The sequence below is a fragment of the Macaca thibetana genome, chromosome 2 (genome assembly GCF_024542745.1).
Source record: "Macaca thibetana thibetana isolate TM-01 chromosome 2, ASM2454274v1, whole genome shotgun sequence".
Taxonomy (NCBI): Eukaryota; Metazoa; Chordata; class Mammalia; order Primates; family Cercopithecidae; genus Macaca; species Macaca thibetana.
In genome coordinates, this window is record NC_065579.1 from 59,967,340 (window position 1) to 59,992,256 (window position 24,917).

The 24,917-nt window shown below is 35.6% G+C and overlaps 1 protein-coding gene across 6 annotated transcripts in view; it reads right to left on the reverse strand.

The window, feature by feature from the left end:
* The window catches only part of VEPH1 (ventricular zone expressed PH domain containing 1), a 247,970-nt gene that overhangs the window by 50,618 nt on the left and 172,435 nt on the right, over positions 1-24,917 (reverse strand). For all 6 annotated transcript variants that reach the window (XM_050779846.1, XM_050779843.1, XM_050779847.1 and 3 more), the window contains 2 exons: positions 16,731-16,870; positions 13,283-13,417 (listed from right to left, as the gene is read on the reverse strand). In XM_050779846.1, the coding sequence (XP_050635803.1) occupies positions 13,283-13,417; positions 16,731-16,870 (275 nt within the window). The remainder of the gene's footprint in view (positions 1-13,282; positions 13,418-16,730; positions 16,871-24,917) is intronic.

A 24,917-nucleotide genomic window follows, 5' to 3' on the forward strand; every position in this document is an offset into this window, starting at 1 on the left:
TATAAGTACAGTGTCTATGGACAGTGGTTAGGGAGGTATGAATAGTGTATATTAATTAGCCAAGAGTAAAGGTAATAGTTTTCTAAAGGAGATAAGAGGATTAAAAAGAAGGACTATAAAACAACAGACCAGTGTATAACAATGAAAAGAAATCTGTTTCTTAATAGTAAATAGAACTGTCACTTAAGTGTAATGCATTTACGAAATCATATGCAATCACTTAATATAATGGGTTGTGTGTACAGAATTGTTTAAATGAGGGGCCCTGATGTATATCTGTTAAGGGAAAGAAATGAATCCAAATGAAGGTAGAAATAGTATTTAAGGAGGCAAAGTTTAGAATTTGGCTGAACTTCCAAACTCAGTGGTCCTAAGGCAACAATAAAAGTCATGCTTGTAAAAAGCCATGCCATTTCTCTCAAGAACTCTTCATGTGTGAACCTCTCCTCTTATGTTAGTCATATTAATCCCAGATGAACTATCGTGGCTCTGGCGGAGGAGTGTGAGTCTACTGATACTACATAAACTGTGATAAAAATCCATCTTGTGCTTAAGCTGAAAATTCTCCTGGTGTTACCTAGCATTGCAAGCCTTATCCACGGAGCATGCTGTAAACATAGCCATGGTCAGTTAACTTCATCTTACCTTAGTGGCTGTTGTCCTAACCTTGGCCAGTTGCTTGGTGGGTGTACCTGTTCTGTTTTTTCAAGGTGAAGAGTAGAGTGTGTATTGGGGCTATGAGGAGAAGCAGAGGGTTCTTATAAAGAGAAACTCAGCACAAATCCATCATTTTCTTCACTCGGAAAATAACCATTTTTTTTTCTGGTCTCTAAAGACCATCTTTCTGTTTCCCAAATTGGTTTTCTAATGAGTGGATGCTTCCCTTTCAGCATTTAACATTTTATTCTTTTGATGTGCATCTTTACCCTCCATCTTCTCAAATCCAGATCTCGAAACATTTCAGTATTTTACTACTACTCAACCAAGAGAAAAAAATCCAAGCCTGGAAGAATTCCATCATAGCATCATAAATTGAAGCTGGAGAAAATCAGATCTCTGCTTTACTTCAGATCCACAACCTTAGGTCCCATATGGATGCTCCTCACTGCCTGACCATCCTGTTGTATTTCTCTAGGAAGCTCATGCTCCCTTCTCTGAGCCTTTCATTTCAAACCTTCTCTTTCTCAAATATCCTACCTCCCACTCCTCGCTCTCCCCACCTCACTTTCAGCTGATGGCCTCATCTCTTATTTTACTGAAAAAAATTTAAAAGCTATTAAAAAGGATGCATTCTTCTTTTCACCATCAAATCTACTAATTGATCTGGTTCTGTATGTAACCACCTCTTCTCTCGTCTGTTTCATCAGTCTTAACCTCTCTATTGCATCATCCCAGCAATTTACAAACAGGCTCCGAAGGCTTCCATTTTTACTCATCTCTACAATCCCTCCACTTACCAATCCGTTCAGCACCAAACTGCTTAAAACAGCTCTCTACACATGCTATGCTTCCTTCTTTACTCTTTCCTTCTTGTTCCTCCACCTACTTCTGTTCGTACCTTGCCCTTAAAACTCTATTAAAACTGCTCTTTCCATGTTGCCCTGTTGAATGGACACTTATCTTGATTTGGCTACCAAATCACATACAATTCCTTTCTCTCTCCTTCTTGGACACTCTCTTGATATCTGTGATGCCCTCTACACTTTCTGAGATTCTTTTGTTTCTTGGCTGCTCTCTGGATGCAATTCGGAACTGGGACCATTTCCTCTCTAAACTCTCTTCCTAGATTGCTTCAGTCTTCACATGGTTTTCATCATCTGTATGCTGATGATGTCCCAATCTATATTCCTGGCCTAAGTCCTTTCACAGTTGGATATCCAACTGTCTAAAAGACAAGTCCACTGGGACATCTGGCAGGTGGTTGAAAATTCAGATTCAGATGTCTGAAAGCCTTGTGTCCCAGCTGCCACCTTCACTCACTTGCCCCTCCCCAGAGCTCATTTTCTCCCAGTTTTATCCACCTTAATAAATGATACCACCATGCCAGAAACTTGACATCAGCTTTGATACCTCACTTCCCCTCACACTTACATGCCATTCATTAGCTTGTTATGTCACTTTTACCTCCAAAAGTTATATTGAATGCATCATTAACTTCCATCCCTACCAGGATCATACAAGTTTAAGCTACTCTCCTCTCACCTGGATTAGCAATAGTCTCTTTTGTGATCTCCTTAATTTTACTTTTGTCCCTTTCCAATCTATTCCCCACACAGCAGACTGAGCGATCTTTTAAAAAACAAGGTGGTTGCAATGGACTGAAGGCTCATGTTTCCTTACCACCACCAAATTCATACATTGAAATCCTATTCCCCAAGGTGATACCCCTGGGAGGGGGGGCCTTTGGGAGGTATTAAGTCTTGGGGATGGAGTCCTTATAAATGGGATTAGTGCCTTATTAAAGAGGCCCAAGAGAGACCACTTGTCCCTTCAACCATGTGAGGACACAGCATTTGGGCAACATCTATAAGCCAGAAAGTGGGCTCACACTAGACACTGAATCTGCCTGATCTCGGGCTTCCTAGCCTCCAGAACTGTAAGAAACATTTTCGTTGTTTATAAGCACCCAGTTAATAGTATTTTGTTATAGCAGCCCAAATGGACAAAGAAACTGAACTAAGGACGGCTGCTCAAAACTCTTCCGTGGCTTTCCATAGACTGCAATACAATCTAAGTTCCTTGCCATGGTCTGAAAGGCCAGGACAGAATTCCCCAGACTAACTCTACAGTCTCCACTCTCCCCTTTGTTCACTGACTCCATCAATGCTGTGAAAAGGGAATGTGCTCACTTTTGCGTAGGTGTGACCATTCACTGTGATATAGGAGGAAGAAAATATTAGAACTTTCATTTCTATTTATTTTTCATCTCGTCCTTTAAGATTTCTATTTTTCAATGTTTTATAGTGAAATAACAAGTATGTAAAATAATGTATGTATATAGTTTAAAGGTAAATAAATATGCACATATTGAAGGTACTTGCTCAGAAATTTTTTTTGATGGGATGTGTGACTTACATTTGAAGAGAATGCTCTAATACACCAAAGCTTTTCCTTTCTCTCTTATTCCTTTTTTGTTTTTGTTTTATGGTTTCAAGGCCTTTGTGCAAATTGTTCTCATTGCCAGGAAAACTTGTCTGATATCTGCTCAGAGAAGCCTTCTTTGAACATCCAACAAATGCTCATTTTCTTTAGGCATTATCTTTTAGTCTCTATCAGTGTGGAATTGTGTATTTGTTTCTTAGTGTATTGGTTGTTTCCATCAGGGCAGGGATCATGATTGTTTATGTTTAGTGTCTGCACAGTGGTTGATATAGAGCAGGCATTTTGCAGAAAATATTTTTGACTGAATACATGAACTTAAGAGTCATATTTACCATGATTTTGCTGTGATTATATTGTCTCCTCCATGTTATTTCTCATGTCATTCTTTCTATATGGAACTATTTTTCTCTTTAAAGATAAAAAAAAGCCTCTGAACTCTGTATTTCAATTTCTACCACTTTCCAACCAGCTCCTTCCCTGAGCAAAGAGTGTCCCAGACATTTGCCTCTGCATCCACATTCCACCTTCGATCTGCCCTCCAGGTCCTTCCATGATTTGCAGTCTTCACTGAGTTTTCCCCTCAATCACTGGATTAGCCCCTGGACCTGGCTTCCTAGGGTAGACTCTTATTCACATTTTCTGTTTATCTTCTTACCTCACCTTTGCCACTTAGACACTGCCTATCAGATTTTTCTGGTTCTGAGCTCATAGCCTAAAAGCCTAGAATCCTCTACCCCCATCTGGGGTTCTGAAATCCCAAACCCCATACCCTTCTAGCTTGCCCTGAAAGGAAGGTTCTCTCGAACATATACTCATACGGCTCTCCTGGAGACGGACCTTCCACAGCACTTTCATTTCCATCACACATGTAGACTTAAATTTCTCATAAGACTTTGAACCATTACATCTTATATATAATAAGCCCACCTTTTGTTTACTTACTTATGCATTTATGTATTCAAGCACATTAACACTTTAACCCAAAACACTAGATCTAAGCCTGTGGGAGCATCAGAAAGTCTCCTTGGGTTCCACCCAAAATTAGTGTTTTAGTTTTATTTATGCCTTGACACTCCTGTCAATTATCCTGGGAACTATCAAGTGTGTTTGTAGCAATGTGGACTGAAAACAAATCACCAAATGTTAGCCAGATGGGGCACATTTAATTTCAGCAGTAAATGTAGTTTATTTTATTTTTTCTGTAAGGGACATAGTTTTGAGATCCCATTTCTACAGCATATGACATTTCCCTGTGCTTTGGTAACTGGAACATATGTGTTAATAAATGCTTTTCCTTCCTGAAATTCTGGCCCTTTAGCAATCCTCCAATCAACTTTGTCAACTCTCTGGTCCTCTGATAATCAGAGTGCCATTCCCTCTGAAGTGTTGGGCAGCACACGCCCTGAAATGAAATTATTAATAGTAATTTCTACTTGCTCCATGGGGGTCTTTCTCATTTCTTCAATAAATCAACTACTTTTCCACCATCTTTCTAAAATCCTTATTTTATAATGGAAATTAATTGTCTTAGAATCTATTTTTCTTCAAGTAAACTGCTCATTTACATAAGGCAATATAACTTAAAGTAATATTTTTTCCTTGATTATAAAAGAAATATATAGAGAAAAATAAGAAAATGCTAGTCCCATCAACCAGAGCTATATCATTAACATTTTATTATATTTCCTTTTGGTTGTTTTAATGGGTAATCCTCCAAATAATATTCTTTATAAAAATAATTTTGTACCCTGAAATATGGTATTTACCATAAGTGTGTTTCATATCATTAAACATGTCTCATAAACATGACTTTTCAGGATTTGTTAGTATTTTTTGTTCTCTCAGCAGAGACAGCCAGGAAATAATTCTCTCCCTTTCTCTGTATCGTCTGTCTGTCTGTCTATCTATCTATCTATCTATCTATCTATCTATCTATCTATCTATCTATCTTCCTATCTCTCCATTTCATCTATCTATCTGTCTTAAAAATATTCTTTTCCCTGGATTCAGGACTAGACCTACAAAAATATTCTTTTATATGGATGTATAATAATTTCATTCTCCTATCTTTAGACATTTAGGCTATTTACAAATCCCTCTGCAATGCTTTTTGCGTTTGTTTATCTTAAGTTTTGTACACGTTTCAGATTACTTTTTTAGAACAGATTCCTAGAAGTGGAATCACTGTGTGAAAGGACAAGAATATTTTTAAGACTCTTGAACTGCATTGCTAAACTGCTTTTTAGAAATGTTGAAATAATTTACACTTCAACTTAGAAACGTGTGAGTGCCTTAACTCTCTTGCTCAAGCCAGCACTGATTATTGTATTTTTAAAAATGTGTTAAAAAGGGTAACTTATTTTAACTTTGACTACTTTGCCTACTAATGAGGTTGAATATCTTTTATGGACTGAGTCTCCTAAGTATTTGCTCATGTTCTTCGCTCATTGATTATTGATTTCCATGAACTTATAGTAGTAGCTTAAGGATGTTAAAATTTGTTTTTCATGCTTGTTACAAATATTTTCATTTAAAATTATTGTGCATAGAAGGTTTTGCTCTTTACAGACTTATATTTTATGTAGTCAAACCTATCAATTCTTTACTCTTTGACATTAGTTATAGGTTAAATTAAATTTAAAAAACAAACACAGAAAAGCATCTACAAAAGACACTTTAACAAATACCCATGTACCTGCCAGCCAGACTTAACAAATGCTAATATTTTGCTTCTGGTTATTTAAAAATAAAATTACAGATGAAATTGAGATCGCCTTAATTCCCTTCCCCAGTAACATTTTCCTCCTTCCTTTGCTCACTTTCTCCTTACCCAAAGGCAACCTCATCATAAATTTGGTATAATTCTAAATATAGTGTATTTTTATCATAAGTGTAGTATGTATTATAAACAATGCATAACACTGCTTGGTGTGTTTTAAAAATTTATACAGTAAAATTTATGCTATCATAGTATTCATATCATAGTTTTGCAACTTGCTTATTAAAACTCAATATCGTATTTTCAAGATTTATCCCATGCTATTACATATAGGTGTAATTAATTCATTTTACCTGCCTGTGTAACATGACTATACTACAACGTTGTTTTTCCACATTCCTCTATCAAGGGACATTTGGGTTGCTCCTGATTTTTTGCTGCAAAAAATGCTTCAGTTAGTATTTCTGTACATGTTTTCTGATGCACATATGTAAGAGTTCATCTAGAAATAGAACTGCAGAAAAATAGGGCACATGAAATTATAATATAACCATTAATTATATTATAAAGCGCAAATTGCTCTTTAAGAAGTCTGTAAATGAAAATTTGTGGGTTTTGGTTATATGGATGAATGAAGTCTGAGATTTTAGTGCACCCTTCATCTAAGTAATGTACACTGTACCCAATATGTAGTTTTTTTAGCTTCCAAGTCTCCAATATCCATTACACCACTCTGTATGCCTTTACATACTCATAGCTTAGCTCCCACTTACAAGTGAGAATATATAGTATTTGGTTTTTTTATTTCTGACTTACTTCACTTTGAATAATGGCCTCCTGCTCCATCCAAGTTGCCACAAAAGACATTTTTTTGTCTTTTTAATAGCTGAGTAGTATCAGCACATTTTATATACTGTAATATAAAAATCTTGTATTTAAACATTTTTATGATCAGCTTTAAAGAGAATTAAGACTTCAGAAAGAAAGTTACTCACCCATCTTAATAGTAATCTAGCTGTCATTTTTGAGTCTAATTAATGACTAATACACACATATATATATGTGTGTGTTCTTAAGTGTTCTTTTTTCTAAACAGGTATACCTATTTTACTTCCATCAAGAGTGTGTGAACATTCCCACTTTTTCACATCTTTGCCAAGACTTGTATTGTCACAGTTTTTCTTATCCTGGAGTTATAAAGATAACTTTTGATATTTTATTCTAATTGTTATAAGATTTCATTGATTACATTTAAGCCTTTAATTTATTTTGAGTTAATTGATCTATATGGTGTCTGTGAAGGATCTATTTTTATCTTTTCAGCTTGGAAAAGTTACATGTCCTTACATTATTTAAAACATATTTTACTTTCTCTTCACTGATTTGTAATCCCCCTCTATCACCTACCAGGCTTTCATATATGGTTGGGACTGTTTCAGGGCTCTTTATTATTTACCATTAATTTATTCCTGTGGCAATAATCACATGAGTTTTCTTTTTCTCTAGCATAAAAATGTCCTCCCCCACAGTCTTTCTTAAGATTTTGTTTATTCTAAATTTAAGACCAGTTTGTCAAACTCCATGAGAAAAGTCTGTTGCCATTAGGATTGGTTATGAAATTGTACTTACATTTTAATTTGGGAGAAAATTTTCATTTATATGATAATGGTTGTTTTTGACCATGAAAAGGTCATATCTTCTCATTAATTCATGTCTTTAAATTTTTTTCATTAATATTAAAATTTTTTTTTTTTTTTTTTGAGGCGGAGTCTCGCTCTGTCCCCCTGGCTGGAGTGCAGTGGCGCGATCTCGGCTCACTGCAAGCTCCGCCTCCCGGGTTCCCGCCATTCTCCTACCTCAGCCTCCCGAGTAGCTGGGACTACAGGCGCCCGCCACCGTGCCCGGCTAATTTTTTGTATTCTTAGTAGAGACAGGGTTTCACCGTGGTCTCGATCTCCTGACCTTGTGATCCGCCCGCCTCGGCCTCCCAAAGTGCTGGGATTACAGGCGTGAGCCACCGCGCCCGGCCAAAAATTTTTTATCATTAAAGAGTTTCACAGTTTTTCTTATATTTATTCCTAGGTCCTTTAGAGTCTTTACTGCTATTATAGATGGCATGCTTTTCTACATTTTCTATTTAGTTATTACTCATATATAGATCTGTTATTGATTTTATATGTTGATCTTATATCAAATAACTTTATGGATCTTTTGTATAAGTTCTAAAGGTTAGATTCTTTTGAATTTTCTACACTAATAATCGTATTGTCTATAAATAATTTATCTTTCTCTCATCCTCCCTCTCAGCTCTATCTCTTTCTCTTTCTGGTTTATTCTGCTTTAATCCTTATACTTATCTGCTTTTGTCTCCCTGCATTGGGTAGGATCACTGTAAAATGATAAATTTTGAAGGTGATGACAGGTATCCTTGTTTAAGTTCTAATTATAGCAAATACCTTTACATTTTTTTCTATATGTATAAATTTAGCTCTAGGATTTTGATATCATGCTCTTTTATGTAGGCTTTTTCAAAAGGATTTGTTTCATATGTAGTTAAACAATTGTATATATACATTAACTGATTATATGTATATAATTGTGTTGGTTTCTGGACTAGTCTGTTCCATTTATCTGCATTAATTCTTTCCATAAAAGTAGAGTAATTTAATAATTGTAGGTTTTATAGTATGCTTTAATGTTTTGCAATGTCCTCTTTTTAGCCCCTCTCAAAAATTTTCAAACTAGTCTCACCTATGTATCCTTCTGGCTGTATTTTACCATCACTTCATAAGAGATAAAAAATAATTCTCTTAGAATATAAATTGGAACTCAGTTAAAGTGCTAATTAACTAAGGAAGTATTAACATTTTTGTAATATTTACTATTTCCAATCAGGAATGTGGTAATATCACTGTTCATTCAAGTCTATTTCTCTCCATTGCTCTGTGACTTTGAGAAAATTAATCTTTCTTCTACTTAGTTTACTCATTTGTAAGATGATAATGATAATGCTGTCTATCTCATAGTGTTATCGTTGGGATTAAGTGAAATAATTGATATTAAATGAACAGAATAATTATTGGCACATTCTAAATGCCCAGTAAAGTTAATTATTATTATTAATTCTAATAGTGCTCTTTTTATCTTAATATTAACTACAAGTAATGTTGAATTTATCTTCTTATTTCAAATAGTATACTCCTTATTTCTGTGTTGTTTTCTATTTGTTATTATTATTATTATTTTTAATGCCTAGTATGAGCCAGGCACACTCTTTAGATATCCTGGATTCTGTAATGAACAAGCAGACAAGATCCCTGCTCTCATGGAGCTTATATTCTCAAGTTGGCTCATGCTTTCGAGCAATACTAAATTATAAAGATTATACTGGATATTCTGGTTTTATTTCACTGTTTAATAAAAACATCTTCAGTTGTTCACTGCTAGGCATAGTTTTTCTTTTGTTATCAGACAAATATTTATCATGCTAAGAACACATCTTTCCATTGCTGGTTAGTAAAAGTGCTCACTCACTTTATTCAGTCAACACATATCACTGAGTGTCAACAGTATGCCAGGAGATGCTCTAGGTGCTGGGTGTACAATGACAAGCATATGTTCTCATGGAAATCCAATCTAATTAGGGACACAGACATTAATACAATTTTTATACAAACTGTGTGTTAGTAAAGTGATTGTTGGATTTTATCAAATGTCATGTAAGTGATAAGTTTTAAAAATTTGAACTATTGAATTCATGCATTTTACTAAGTTCACTAATATTAAACTTTTATTTTTATATATTAAAAATATTTTAGCATTATATTACATAAGCATTTCCACATTTTGATGCCTTTGTGAGATTGATATATAGTTTGCAAAAGATAATTTGATTGAACTTATTTATTTATTATTTTATTTTATTTATTTATTTTTGAGACAGAGTCTTGCTCTGTCTCCCAGGCTGGAGTGCAGTGGTAGGATCTCGGCTCACTGCAATCTCCACCTCCTGGGTTCCAGCAATTCTTCTGCCTGAGCCTCCCAAGTAATTGGGATTACAGGCATGCACCACCATGCCTGGCTAATACTTGTATTTTTAGTAGAGATGGGGTTTCCCCATGTTGACTAGGCTGCTCTTGAACTCCTGACCTCAGGTGATCCGCCCCCTTCGGCTCCCCAAAATGCTGGGATTACAGGCATGAGTCACCACACCTGGCCGAATTTCATTGAATTTTATACTGAAAATTCATGATTGAAATTTGGAAAACATTTCTGGTAATGTTGGTCTGACCAAAGTAGCAGAGTACAATAACTTGAGAGATTATCAGTCAGGTTCATCTTCCTACCTCCACTCTGAACCTCCTTTAATTCATGCAAGACGGGTTTGAATTTGTGTTATTTGAGGTGGGGTGCTGGCTAGGGATTAGAATATTGGCTAACATTTATTGAGCGATCACAATGTGTGGCCATTGTTCTGAGAGCTCTGTATGTATTGACTCACTCAAGTCTCAAAACAGTGCTATGAGGTAGGTACTAATATTATTTCCATTGTACAAGTAAAGAAACTGGGCACAGAGACAAAGGACATAGAGCTGGTAAGGAGCAGAGCCAGATTTTAAAGCGAGGTGATTCAGAGCTAACATGCCTAACTACTCTGGTAGGTGTATGAATCAAGAAAGGCAGGTTATGCTGCTATAACTAATACCAAAAATTCAGTTTCTAACAAAACAACAGATGTTTCTTTCTCATACAAAATGTGTGGTGGGACTGGGTGGCTCTCTAGAGCAGAAGCCCTCCATGTGGTGGCTCAGAATTCCAGGCTGTTTTCATCTTCTGGCAACTCAATTTCAACATTTGCTCCTACAATCATCATTATCATGGTAAAGGAAAAAAGGAATTGCAAAGAATAGTACACTGGCTTTTAAAAGATTCCTCTTGGAGTGATACATATCCCCTCCCATATTTCATTGGCTGAATCAAGTCACATGACCGGCTTTGCTTCAGTAGACACGGAAATGTGATCCTCTCCTGGGCCCAGAGGAGGGAAGTACTAGATTCATCAGTGACAACCCTGAAATCGCAAGTATATGTGTATCAGTTCTAGCTCTGCCACTGACCTTCAACAGGTCCCTTTGCTTCTGATTTTAACATCCAGAAAATGACAGAATTTTTAAATTTCTTCAATTGATACGTCTTATTTAACGAGAGCCTAGTGTGTGCCAAGCACTGTGTAGCTCTGGCAATACAACGGTAAATATGGCAAAATCCCTGCCCTCAAGCAGTTTGCAATTTAATAGATATCTCACTGATAATTTTTAGTTCCAAAATTCCAAGATTCTGTTAAAAAGCAACCACAATAAGAAACTTCTCTTCATATTGTCCAGAATGTTATATTCTAGATACTCAGGCATTAGGAATTTCTTCTTTCTTTATTGTGTACCTGAATCCATTTCGCTGCAGTGAAACTCCGTCATTGCAGCTGATACGCACATGGCCATCTCTTTCAAATCACTAATGTATGTCTATATGGCACCTATTGTGAAAATAAAGCAGACTTTGCATCATTCTCTTAACTATTTTGAACTTAGTACAGAGAATACTTCATAAAAAATAGGAAAAAATGTACCTGAGAAATACTTGGGCAGATAATTTTGCCACACAATGTACATTGCAGGTATCAAAGTTTTTTTCTATTACTCATGAACAAACCAAATTATAAAACTTTAAAAATTTTTAAATTTGATTTACAGTTAATTTTCCCTTAGAGAAATGTTTATTAGCATGGAATACAAGAAATGTGAATAAGTATACTTGTGAGTATGCACAAAAGTAGTTTTCCAGGTTTTTTTTTTTAATCTCTTAGGATTTGAAACAGCCTGCCAAGTTTTAATTTACTGGTTGCCTCTAGTTAAAATACAGTTAGCAATGAAAAATTTATGAGAACTTGAGGCACTGTCTTCAAACATGATGCAACAGTTGAAAATTTGAATGAAATGTGCAAAGAATTCCATTTTACTCCACACTGAAGCAATTGTGGCATTTCCTTTATTTTTAATACTGCACGTTGAATTCCTAAACACAATCCAAAAAGCAGTGATGCAATAGTTTGATGGGTTTTTAGTGTCTTACAGACCATTACAAATAAACTTCTGATTAATTATGCTCATTTTTCATATTATCAGAATTCTTCATCACTTAAAAGATACTTTGTTAGTTTCACAAGAGACCAGTTCTGGAGTACTTAATTTACTACTCATTTGTACTATGAATTTGTTTAATATTGGCATGCTTGTCTCCCTTTTCAACAGTAAAACAAGGACAGACACCATGATTATATACTCGCAGAACATCTGGTTTGCTCAGTAAGCATCGAATACTTATTCCTGGGTTATCTAAAAGTCAAAATAAGAATAATCAGAATATTTGAGTTTGGGAAGGGCTAAAAGAGAGAAGCTGATAATATTTACTAGAAGAGATTAATAACCATTCTTTTCTCTCAGTATACATATTTCCCTTGAGCAATCCAGTCTTCTGCCATGACACTAAGTGCTAGCTTGTGACTCCCAAATCCATATCTCCAGTCAAAGCTTTCTTCCTGAAGCCCACATTGGCATTTAACCACCACCACCACCTGGTTAGTCATATAAACAGCTTGGATTCAACATATGTAAACCAGAATGCTTTATCTTCTTGTGTTCCATCAGATTACTTTGTGATTTCTCATTTTCAGGGTGATATTATCATCCAGTTAGCCAAACAATGCACCTGGAGTCATCCTGGATTCTTCTGTTTTTCTTATAGGCTGCAAGTCCTGTTAATTTGACTTTCTTAATAGCTCTCCAATCTTCCTATAACTTCTAACTTTAGTTCAGGCCTTCTTTCTTAGTCACTGTGCTCCTATAAAAAAATACCTAAGACTGGGTAATTTATAAATAATAGAAACTTATTTTTTATAGTTCTGGAGCTGGGAAGACCAAGATCAAGGAGTAGTGGAACTACAGGCATGTGCTACCATGCCTGGCTAATTAAAAAAAATTTTTTTTAAAGATGGAGTCTTGCTAAGTTGTTCAGGCTAATCTTGAACTACTGGCCTCATATCATCCTCCTGCCTCAACCTCCTGAGTAGCTGGGATTACAGATACAAGTCACCACACCCAGTTGTAAAATCTTTTCTATTTCATAGTATGCATGCAGTTATTGTGTGGTTCTAAGGAACCATATTGTGTCAGTATATAGACCTCAAAGGGCAATGTCCTTGTTTACTGGTACCACTCTATTCTGAATCCACTATGGTACCACGTGAAAATAATTACTTATAAGGGTTTTCTGATAATAATTAAAAAAAAGGTAAAGGAAAGAAGGAAGAAATTAAATTGCTAACAAAAAAAAAAAAAAAGGAAAACTGTTTCAAGACAATCTTAAATCTTGGCTTGTAACATGGCCAAGGAAAGGAACATTTACCTTTTGCTGTGGAAACGTGGACTCCATCATGGCTGTTTCAAAGCTGTGAGCATCCCCTGCCTTGGTCTTCTCCCACAGTGCTCTGAGAAATTGCACAGAATGACTCTGAATGGACAGGGGTTCAGGAAACAGGCTCTGAAAGGGCATTAAAGACAGAAACAGAATATACTATGTCTTGTCTCAATAGTATTGTTTGATTGATTTCAAGGCACTGTTTAGGCTTGGTTTGAACTTTAACATGATTCAAATTTAAATGAAACAAGAAAAAGATCTGTCTTAAAGATCAAACATATGGGGGTTGGGCGTGGTGAATGAACCTGTATTCCCAGCACTTTGGGATACTGAGGCAGGAGGATTGCTTAAGACCAGGAGTTTGAGAACAGCCTGGCCAATATAGCATGACCCCTACCTCTCTTAAAAAAATTAAATGAGGCCGGGCACTGTGGCTCATGCCTGTAATCCTAGCACTTTGGGAGGCTGAGGCGGGTGGATCACGATGTCAGGAGATCAAGGCCATTCTGGCTAACATGGTGAAACCCCGTCTCTACGAAAAATACAAAAAATTAGCCAGGCGTGGTGGCATGTGCCTATAGTCCCAGCTACTTGGGAGGCTGAGGCAGAAGAATTGCTTGAACCCGGGAGGCAGAAGTTACAGTGAGCCGAGATCCTACCACTGCACTCCAGCCTGGGAGACAGAGTGAGACTCCGTCAAAAAAAAAAAAAAAAAAAAAAAAAAAAAATTAAACGAAAAAAGATCAAACATATGATATATTTCAGGATTTCATTTTTTAACAGAAATTTAAAATTATTTCATAGTATTTTCAAGGCAGTTGATAATGATATCCATAAGTATGCCTAACCTTTGTAATATAGTGTTTATCTCAGTGATTTCCCAAAGATGCTCCTTAATTGGAATATGGTTAATATAAATATTCATATTTATTTTCTCAAAGATCTGGGAATTAAGGAATAAAATCAAAGTAGAGCACAAAAATCAAGTATATTTATACAGAGTAGATCACGAAGAGTAGAAATTAAACAACTAAGTTCATTATTAAATTAATCAAATATGAACAGTAGGAGTGGGTATGTTGGGGACAGAAAAATAGTTTTAATTCTAAAATGTATAATGGGTGAATATTCTTAAAACTTTCAGATAAATTCTCTAAGTGTTGAGCAATAAGAATGTGAACATAAAGAAAATCACATGTATTTCATTCAAGCCAATGAAAATAAACTTTTCAAAGAAAGGTTTTAACTTGTGTTTGTATATTTACTAATCAATGATATGTCTAATAATCATTCACATATGATAGTGTTATACCTATAAATGTAAGAAGCTTTTCAATTCAAAGAAACAATTTTTTAAAAAATGTATAGAACATCTATAAAGGTATAAAATACCATTTATGTACATACAGTGTGATACATAGGATCCTTTATGTATAATGTATAATAAAATAATGAGATTAGCTTATGAAATCATATCTTCTTTTTACATCAATGACTGTCTAAGCACTGATGTATGAGACTAAGTGGTTTGTATGTACAAACCTTCTATTTAGTGAATGAAGATTAATAAATACTATTCCAGAAAAATTTTATTATTATCATCAAAATGAACTATTTCTAGTACTGAATGGGAAAAGATGGAGGATCTTAATGCTCAAGTTAGTGATCCACAGATTTAAAAAGTTTAAGGGCCAGCAATAGATAAATTACATAACCCATAATGTGGATATATCTGAGAAATTATTGATTATTATCAAAAACTGATGCAGCACCCAATTTTTCATTTAAAGAACAGGACCAGATTTAATGAATCATCAATCTAAACAGAAGCATTTAGACTGGAGTCTGTGAATTTGAGAACTGTATGAATGTGTGCAGTTGACAGAAAAGGCAAAGAGTTTGGCCCAATGCACAAGAGTAGTGCCAGGTTGTAATTATTAATATCAAGTCAAAGTTTGATTTTTATTTACCCCAAAGTCAGAATTCAGGCAGAAGATGACACAATATCATAAGTGTGGAAAAACAAAGAAATCATTACAGTAAAATGAACACAGAAGAAACATAGCATACACAGATGCTTTTTGGTGATTTTGTTTAAAGAGAAAGACAAAGAATCAGACAAAGTCAATAAAATAATACTGAGGGGCAAAAAATCCCATCAAGATTTCTTGGTTTGTTTTCAGAAAACTGACAACTGTTTAGAACAAAGCCAAAGATGAAACCAAATATAAAATCACTGATGAAAACTAAGTGAAAAATATAAGCAAAAGAGAAGAAAAATAAGGCCGTTATTTCAAGAAAAGGCACAGTCAATGCTGTTTTTTGTATTCACGTACAATTTGGTTCACACCAAAATGTGAGTTGTTCTCTATGAGATGTTATTAAATGTTCATAAGAGGACTCGTTTTAGAAAAAAACAGTATTCCTAAGGCATATCCAATCTGTCTCTTTTCTTAATTACCATAGTTCTACTTTATTATTATAATGTATTCAGCATTAAAATTCATTATTTTCCAATAAGCCTGACTTTATTTTATAAAGAAATACAACTGTCTTCTTGGTGATTTTTACAGGAGCTATTATGAAAATATTTTATTAACAGAAGTAAATAAAGTGTCATATCATTTGGCTTTTCAGCCATGTTATAACATTTGCATTTTGTTTTTTTCTGCCTTTGCCCTCCCTGCTTCTAGCTGCATAAAATAATGCATTTTAAAAATAAAAATACGTTATTTTTCAACATATGTATGACAACAAAAAGATCACTGGGTCAGGGGTCAGATAATCTGAGTTCTGCCCTTCAGTTTTCTTATCTGTAAAAATGATTCCTAAGATTCCTTCTACTACTAACATTTTATAATCTATGTTCAAATTTTACATGAAAGTTTAGTGCATCTGAGATAACTATTTTCAAATAAGAATCTCTTTTGATGCTAACATCTCTGCATCAAATTCTTCATTCTCAAGTTGTAAGTTGCTCTTTACATAATTTCACCTATGTACATATATTCTACAGAAAAAAAGAGACATTCTAGTATCTTAACAATGTCAAAAAGAATATACTAACACTAACATTAACTGGAGATTGGAAGACTCTAGACAAATCAAGGCTAGCACTACTACATAAGGGAAGCTATTCTCCCAAATACACTGCTTTTGCTGTTGTTTAACCAAAGATATTTTCCCTTTCATTCTTCTTTTTTAAAGCTAAGGATATTTAAGATATTAATATGTTTGGCTAACTGATTAATAATTCCTTCTTTTATAAGGAAACTATCCTAAAATATAAAAAAGAGGTTAAAATTATTAATGAAATATGTATGTATTGCTGTTATCTACATATCAACTCTGGCCAAAGAATAATTCAATAAAAGTGATTATAAGCCCATATCCCACAGGCTCATTAAAGAGCCTGATGAACACAAATTATACAAACCTGCTGAAATAGAAACATGATCTGGATCCATGGCTGAGGTTCTTGACTGATGAGAATAAAACTGGACTTACTGTATAGGCAGTAATGACCCTTCAGGGAGCAGGTGAAGAACAACTTTGCTACACAACTTCTCACGGTGTCTAGAAACAAATACAGTGTTAAATGTTATGGTCTTTCCAGAGTTACACTTTATATTGATACTTCAACACACAAATGCCTTTATAAAATATCCTTCAGTTTTCAGACTGTGAGCTAGTAACTACAAACAACTGTATATTTGAGAGTGGATCCATTTCATAGAAAGTAGATTTAAATAAAGATGTTTTAAGTTATTATTATTGTTTTAATGAACAATGTATGAAGATTCTTTGAGCAACTCCAATGGGGGGGGGAAAGCCCTCTCATCAATAAAATGGGAGATACTGCATCATTTTCATCTTGAAGTGATTACCTGGGAAAAATAAACAAATGGATTAAGAAAATCCAGGCATTTTCTGGGTAGTAAATGACTTGCCATGAACTGTGGATGCTTTTCTTTTGGCTGTGCAGGGGCCTCAGAGATAGCTTCCAAAATAACTCTGGCTGAGGTGTAGCTTCCTATGAACTGTACTGGTCAGGTTTGAAAAGGTTATCTCACCTTGAAGGATTTCAGCTGGGAGACTTAATGAGAAGGATACCTTCAGGGACAAGGAAGTAGTGGGTGGGTGGTGTAGAGGTGGTGAGGCACCATGGGTAGAGACAGGAATAATGAATACATAAATGAATGAAGCAAATATGGTTTGAGATTCTACGTGCTAGGCACTGTGTTAAGTACTGGATAATAAACATTATCATTAATTGACTTCCACATGTGTTACATGTTTGACTTCATTTAATTTTATCCTACAAGATGGGTATTATTTCTGTTATAAAGATGAGGTTAACAGCTCATTAGAAAGCCAGTTTAGTAAACCACTGTGACTGCGTTGTTCACTCTTATAACCTTGGCACTTGACTGATAAATATGAATAGATAACTAATGTCTGGAGAGATGAATGATGAATGATGCTCAGAGATCCAGAAAAAAATGGCTCAAGCCTGCTCAATCTGTGGCAGAGCCAGGACTGGAATTCAGCAGGGCTGATACCATGTTGGAATGTTTTAGGCTCTACTATACTGGGGATTTTTTAAATCTGTAGAGTCGTACTGATAGCTCATGGAGTATTTTTGGTTTCAGAATTAATCTGACATTTTAAATGAAATGTTTTGAAAATTAATAGAGGCCAGGCATGGTGGCTCATGCGTGGAATCCCAGCACTTTGGGAAGCCAAGGTGGGCGGATTGCCTCATCTCAAGGGTTTGAGACCAGCTCGGACAACATGGTGAAACCCCTTCTCTACAAAAAAATAAAGAAATTAGCTGGGCACGGTGGCATCTGCCAGTGACTTGGGGGGCTGAGCAAGAGGTGGGCTTGAGCCCAGGAGGTGGAGTCTGCAGTGAGGTGAGATCGTGCCACTGCACTCTAGCCTGGGCAACAGAGAAATACTCTGTCTCAAAAAAACAAAACAAAACAAAAACAAAAAGAAAGGCAGACAGAAGAAAAAAAGAAAGAAAGAAAGAGAAAGAAAGAAAGAAAGAAAGAAAGAAAGAAAGAAAGAAAGAAAGAAAGGAAGGAAGGAAGAAAGGAAGGAAGGAAGGAAGGAAGGAAATTAATAGATTCAGTGATCCAGTATGCCCTACTCTTAAAAATGGAAATGGACTAGAGTTTTTTGAAAGTTGATGAGAAAGCCAGGCACAGTGGCACACACCTGTAGTACTAGCTACTTGGGAGGCAGAAGTGGGAGAATCCCTGAGCCCAGGTGTTCAAGGCCAGCTTGGGCAATATGGTGAGATCACATCTCTAAAAGCAAACAAACAAAATAATAAAAGCTGATAAGGATCCTGAGTAAGGGCGACAGAGTCAGTCCCCACCTAAGACAGAGTGTTGTTGAATTCTCTAGTGAATGGGGGAGGAAGACTTATCTGTGCTCCATCAGAGGTCAGGTATGAAAGAAGTGACAGGCTTTTCAGGAAAAGATTGCAAAATCTTAGAGATAGTGGCCAATGAGAGATTAGAGGAGAAGTTCTTGGAAACCAAACAATAATGTGACAGGGCAAGTTAGATATATATACAGAAATGTTAATCATTAATAGCTTTCTGTGATTCTGAAACATTGGTAAAGAAGAGGACTAGCTTTCGTGAAGGTAATTGTTTCAGGAAATTAAAAAGATTTAAGTTGAACATGCAGTGTTCTTGCATAAAATCAGAAATCATGTCTGTATTCTGTGGGCGAATGAATCATGAGATGTAAAGAGTTCTTGAAGCCTCAATGGACAAGACCAGGAGGTCTGGCACTGAGAAAGACCTGGGAGAATAGAATGGAGCATAATATCAAGTTAAAATTGCCCAATCAGAAATTGTTTGACAATGATAATTTTTTTAAGTTGGCACATATGCTCTGAAAAATTGAATTTAATTTATGCTAAAGAAATAGGAAATCTAGTATCTCAAGAGCGCATACAAAAAATGGTATTTGAAATAAATCTAAGTGTAACATATATATTGAGATAGCAATATGTTTTGTTTTAATGGAAAGTTTCAAAACGAAACAAGTTCTTTTCCAAGAATTCATGTCGTTAGCCTGAGAGTTGCAAGTTGGACTTTAGGCCTTTACCATGAAAACAAAGTTTCTGCCTTTTTCCTCCCTCTAAATTTTTACTGCCAATTCATGTTTTCTTTTGAAAATAAACATTGATTAGATTTATTTCACTCACTCTGAGCCTACCAGCTTTTTATATACAAACCACAGAAGTCTCAGATCACATAAAATGGTCAAAGTAGTACAAGAGAGAGATCCTTAACTTAGAAGCCTATACACTGGCTATAAAAATACATCAGTTCTGTGATACAAGGCTTCTGTTAATGCTTTTAGTAAATCTGGTCTGTAGCAATATTTTTATTCTCTTTTTTTTTTTGAGACGGAGTCTCGCTCTGTCGCCCAGGCTGGAGTGCAGTGGCCGGATCTCAGCTCACTACAAGCTCCGCCTCCCGGGTTTACGCCATTCTCCTGCCTCAGCCTCCCGAGTAGCTGGGACTACAGGCGCCGGCCACCTCGCCCGGCTGGTTTTTTGTACTTTTTAGTAGAGACGGGGTTTCACCGTGTTAGCCAGGATGGTCTCGACCTCCTGACCTCGTGATCCGCCTGTCTCGGCCTCCCAAAGTGCTGGGATTACAGGCTTGAGCCACCGCGCCCGGCCTTCTCATTTTTTTTTCAGAGCTTTCTTGGCTTGGAAAATTCTCCCCATGACATTAAGACTTAGTTGTTCATTTTTCCTGTATTTCCTTACTGTTTATTCCACAGTATCAAACAGTAGGAATGCAATAAATTGTTGTTGGATGAATGAACGGATGAGTGTCAGATATGTGTTGAGAGGAATAGGGGCCTGATGATGGTCCTGCTCTTAAGAAGCTTGCAGCTAAATGGGAGAAACATCTGAACTTGTAACAATGGTTATAAGTTGTTTTAAGTTTATGAGATAATGGAGGGACACACAATGATGACTGCTCAGAGAAATAAGCAACTCATTCTGACTGGAGAACAGGGGATCATTTTTCGAAGTATACCTCAAATATCCCCTTCTCCATGAACTTAAAAAGATGTAAGTTGAACATACAGTGTTCTTGCATAAAATCAGAAATCATGTCTGTATTCTGTGGGCGAATGAATCATGAGGTGTAAAGAGTTCTTGAAGCCTCAATGGACAAGACCAGGAGGAGAAGGGGATATTTGAGGTATACTTTGAAAAATGATCAAGATTTTGAACTTAAAGCGTGACAGAAACAAGCGCTTTAAGTGTAGAAAACCCTGAAGGCAATCACATCAACATAAATATTTAAGGTAATTCCAGATAGTATGTTTAGTATATCTCAGTCATTGAAATATTACTTATATAATTGTATAATTGATGCCAAAAGGATTATTCATTTTTCTAGATTAAATGTTGAAGAGAGAAATCATGCTGTCTTAAATATAGAATGCTTTCCATATTCAACTAAATCTGAGAGTAGTTTCTTTATTTTTATTGGAATGTGGCTTCTTTTTCTAATAATTAAAGGATTTGGTTTGGTCTTTATAAAGACTAAAGTTAACATGAACATAAGTAATTATAGAGTATAATGTGTTATTGTTAAAATACCCAAATATATTACACAGATAAATAAATTTAAAGACATGATACAAAAATACAAGAATATTTGATCTCCTTTTTGAGTCAAAATCTTTCAGAATCATTTTGGAATTCTTTGTTTCTTCTGCCACTCTTCCTCCACAATGCCATTTATGGGCCTTTATTCCTGCAACACATTCACTAGACCGCATCTGAGAAACACGTCGTTCTTCTTGAGAAACTAGACACTTGTAACCCATTTCTCAGGTGGCCATTCATAACCTGTGCCATTATATAGATTTTGTTTTGTTTGTTTAGAGATAAGTGTCTTAAGATTAAAAATGGAATATGGCTTTGATTTTTTAATAGCTAGTAGAAATATCAAAGAATTGGCTTTATGTTTTGGAAAAAAAGAATAAAGTAGGTCTCATTTTGAATTCTTTACAAAACTTATCCTTTGAAAGTTCCCTCCCAGTGAAATAAGCATCAGACAAATGTATCTGGCTCATTTCCCAGGGCGTTCAACTGAGCATTGTAGAAACTGTATTTCTACAATGATTTATAAAAGCTCAAACACATGAATATGTTTGCTGAAACTGCTAGACTGTGAGTATTTACATATTGAACATAGCTTATAAATAAACAACAAACTCAGAGAAGCCATTTTGAGACATTTAGGAAAGGAACTAGTTTTCATTGACTCCTTACTTTGTACACAGATGTAAGTGTAACCAATTACATTTCATCTTTATGAAGTAGGCTTTGTTATCTCCATCTTACTGAAGAGGAAATCTCAAGATCAAACTTCCGGGAAACAGCTGAACTGGAATTTGAACCCAGATGCCACAGTCTATTCTCTTTCTAGTACATGAATGAATGGCTCAGATAAAACAGAGGCAATAGAAATAACTCAAAAAGAAGTATAATTCAATAGAAAGAGCATTGGCTCAGGATTCAGACTGAGTTTTATGGAGATTGTGTTTCTTTTCCTCTCTGTCCTTGAGTTTCTTATCTTTAAAGTGGTAGCAAACCAAAAACTGATCCACAATAAAAAAAAAAAGCTCATCTACTTAAACAATTTTTACATTTTAATTTGCTTATTATCTTTCTCTCCTAGATTATGAACTCCATGAGGGTAACATTTTTTTATTGTGGTAAATTATATGAAACATATAATTTATAGATAATATGGTTTAAAATTTAAACCATTTTTAGGTGCACAGTTCATTGGCATTAAATACATTCACACTGTTGTGCAATCATCACCACCATCCATCTCCAGAACTCTTCCATCCTTCCCAGTTGAAACCCTATACCCATTAAACCGTAACTCCCCATCTTCCTCTCCCCTGAGCCCCTGGCAACCAACCATTATATTTTCTGTCTTTATGAATTTGGCTACTCTAGGTACCTCATACAAGTGGAATCATATTGTTCTTTTGTTCTGGCTTATTTCACTTAGCATAATATCTTCAATGTTCATACACATGGTAGCATGTGTCAGAATTTTGTTTCTTTATTAAAGCTGAATTATGCCATGGTTTGCTTGTTCATTTATCTGTTGATGGACATTTGAGTTGTTCATACCTTTTGGCTACTGTGAATAATGCTACTATGAACATGAGTATGGAAATATCTCTTTGAGGCTGTGATTTAAGTTCTTCTTGGTATATACAAAGAAGAGGCATTATTGGCCACTTCTGTCTATATACCATGGGTGCACAAAGACCTATGCTTTGACCCTGATCTTGAGGAAAAAAATAAAAATTTTGTATTGTTATGTGAAAACATATACTTAAATAAAAGCATAAGAAAAGGTCTGTACTGTTATAGATCAACCATCGACAGTGATTACTTTCATATTGAGAAGTGGGAGTGGAGTGAGGAGCATGCACTTTTTACTTCATATACTCCTGTATTATTTTAATTCTCTCCTTATCAGTTTTTATTCATGTATTGCTTATATAATTTAAAAATATACAATGAAAAAGTGCCATTTGTTAAAGCAGGCAATTTATTTATGTGTAGTTTTCAAGATGGAATCTCACTCTGTTGCTTAGGCTGGAGTATAGTGGTGCAATCTGGACTCACCACAACCTCTGCCTCCTGGCTTCAAGGATTCTCCTGTCTCAGCACCCCCTGAGTAGCTGAGATTACAGGCACGCACCACCACGCCTGGCTTTTTTTTTTTTTTTTTTTTTTTTTGTATTTTTAGTAGAGACAGGGTTTCACTACGTTGGACAGGCTGGTCTTGAACTCCTGACCTCAGGTGATCCGCCTGCCTCAGCCTCTCAAAGTGCTGGGATTACAGGCATGAGCCACCGTGTAATATTTTTAAATTCAGGGATACATGTGCAGGATGTGCAGATTTGTTACACAGGTAAACATGTGGCATGGTGGTTTGCTGCAGAGATCATCCCATCACCTAAGTATTAAGCCCAGCATCCACTAGCTATTCTTCTTGATGCTCTCCCCACCCTCCAACAGGCCTCAGTGTGTGTTGCTCCCCTCTATGTGTTCTCATAATTCAGCTCCTTTTTCTACGTGAGAACATGTGGTGTTTGGTTTCCTGTTCCTGCATTAGTTTGCTGAGGATAATGGCCTTCAGCTCCATCCATGTCCCTGCTAAGGACAGAATCTCGTTGTTTTTATTTTATTTTATTCTTATGGCCACATAGTGTTCCATGGTGTTTATGTACCAAATTTTCTTTGTCTAGTTTGTCATTGATTGGCATTTAGGTTGATTCTGTCTTTGCTATTGTGAATAGTGCTGCAGTAAACATACACGTGCATGTATCTTTATAATAGAATTATTTATATTCCTTTGGGCTTATACCCAGTAATGGGATTGCTGTGTCATATGGTATTTCTGCCTCTAGGTGTTTGAGGAATCGACACACTATCTTCCACAATGGGTGAATTAATTTACACTCCCACCAACAGTGTAAAAGCATTCCTTTTTCTCCACAACCTCACCAGCATCTGTTGTTTTATTGACTTTCTAATAATAGCCATTGTGACTCATGTGAGATGGTATCTAATCGTGGTTTTGATGTACATTTCACTAATGATCAGTGACGCTGAGCTTTTTTTCATATATTTGTTGGCCACATGTATGTCTTCTTTTGAGAAGTGGCTGTTCATGTCCCTTGCCCACTTTTTAATGGGGTTTTTTTTTCTTGTAAATTTGTTTAATTTTTTTGTAGATGCTGAATATTAGGTCTTTGTCAGATGGATAGATTGCAAAATTTTTCTCCCATTCTGTAGATTATCTGTTCACTCTCATGATCGTTTCTTTGGCTGTGAAGAAGCTCTTTAGTTTAATTAGATCTCATTTATCAATTTTTGCTTTTGTCGAAATTGCTTTTTGCATCTTCGCAATGAAATCTTTGCTTGTGTCTATGTCCTGAATGATCCTGCCTAGATTTTCTTCTAGGGTTTTGATAGTTTTGGGTTTTACATTTAAGTCTTTAATCCATTTTGAGTTGATTTTTGTATAAGGTGTAATTTTGTATAAGGGGTCCAGTTTCAATTTTCTGCATATGGCCAGTCAGTTCTCCCAGCACCATTTATTGAATAGGGAATCCTTTCCCCATTGCTTATTTTTGTCTGGTTTGTCAAAGACCAGATGGTTATAGGTGTGTGGTCTTATTTCTGGGTTCTGTATTCTGTTCTGTATGTCTGTTCTTATATGAATACCATGCTGTTTGGGTTATTGTAGCCTTGTAGTATAGTTTGAAATTGGGTGCCTCCAGCTTTATTCTTTTTACCTAGAATTGTCTTGGCTATTCAGGCTCTTCTTTGGTTCCAGGTGAATTTTGAAATAGTTTTTTTTCTAATTCTGTGAAGAATGTCAATGGTAGTTTAATGGGAATAGCATTGAATCTATAAACTATTTTGGACAGTACGGCCATTTTCATGATATTGATTTTTCCTATTCATGAGCATGGAATGTTTTTCCATTTGTTTGTGTCATCTCTGATTTCTTTGAGCAGCGGTTTG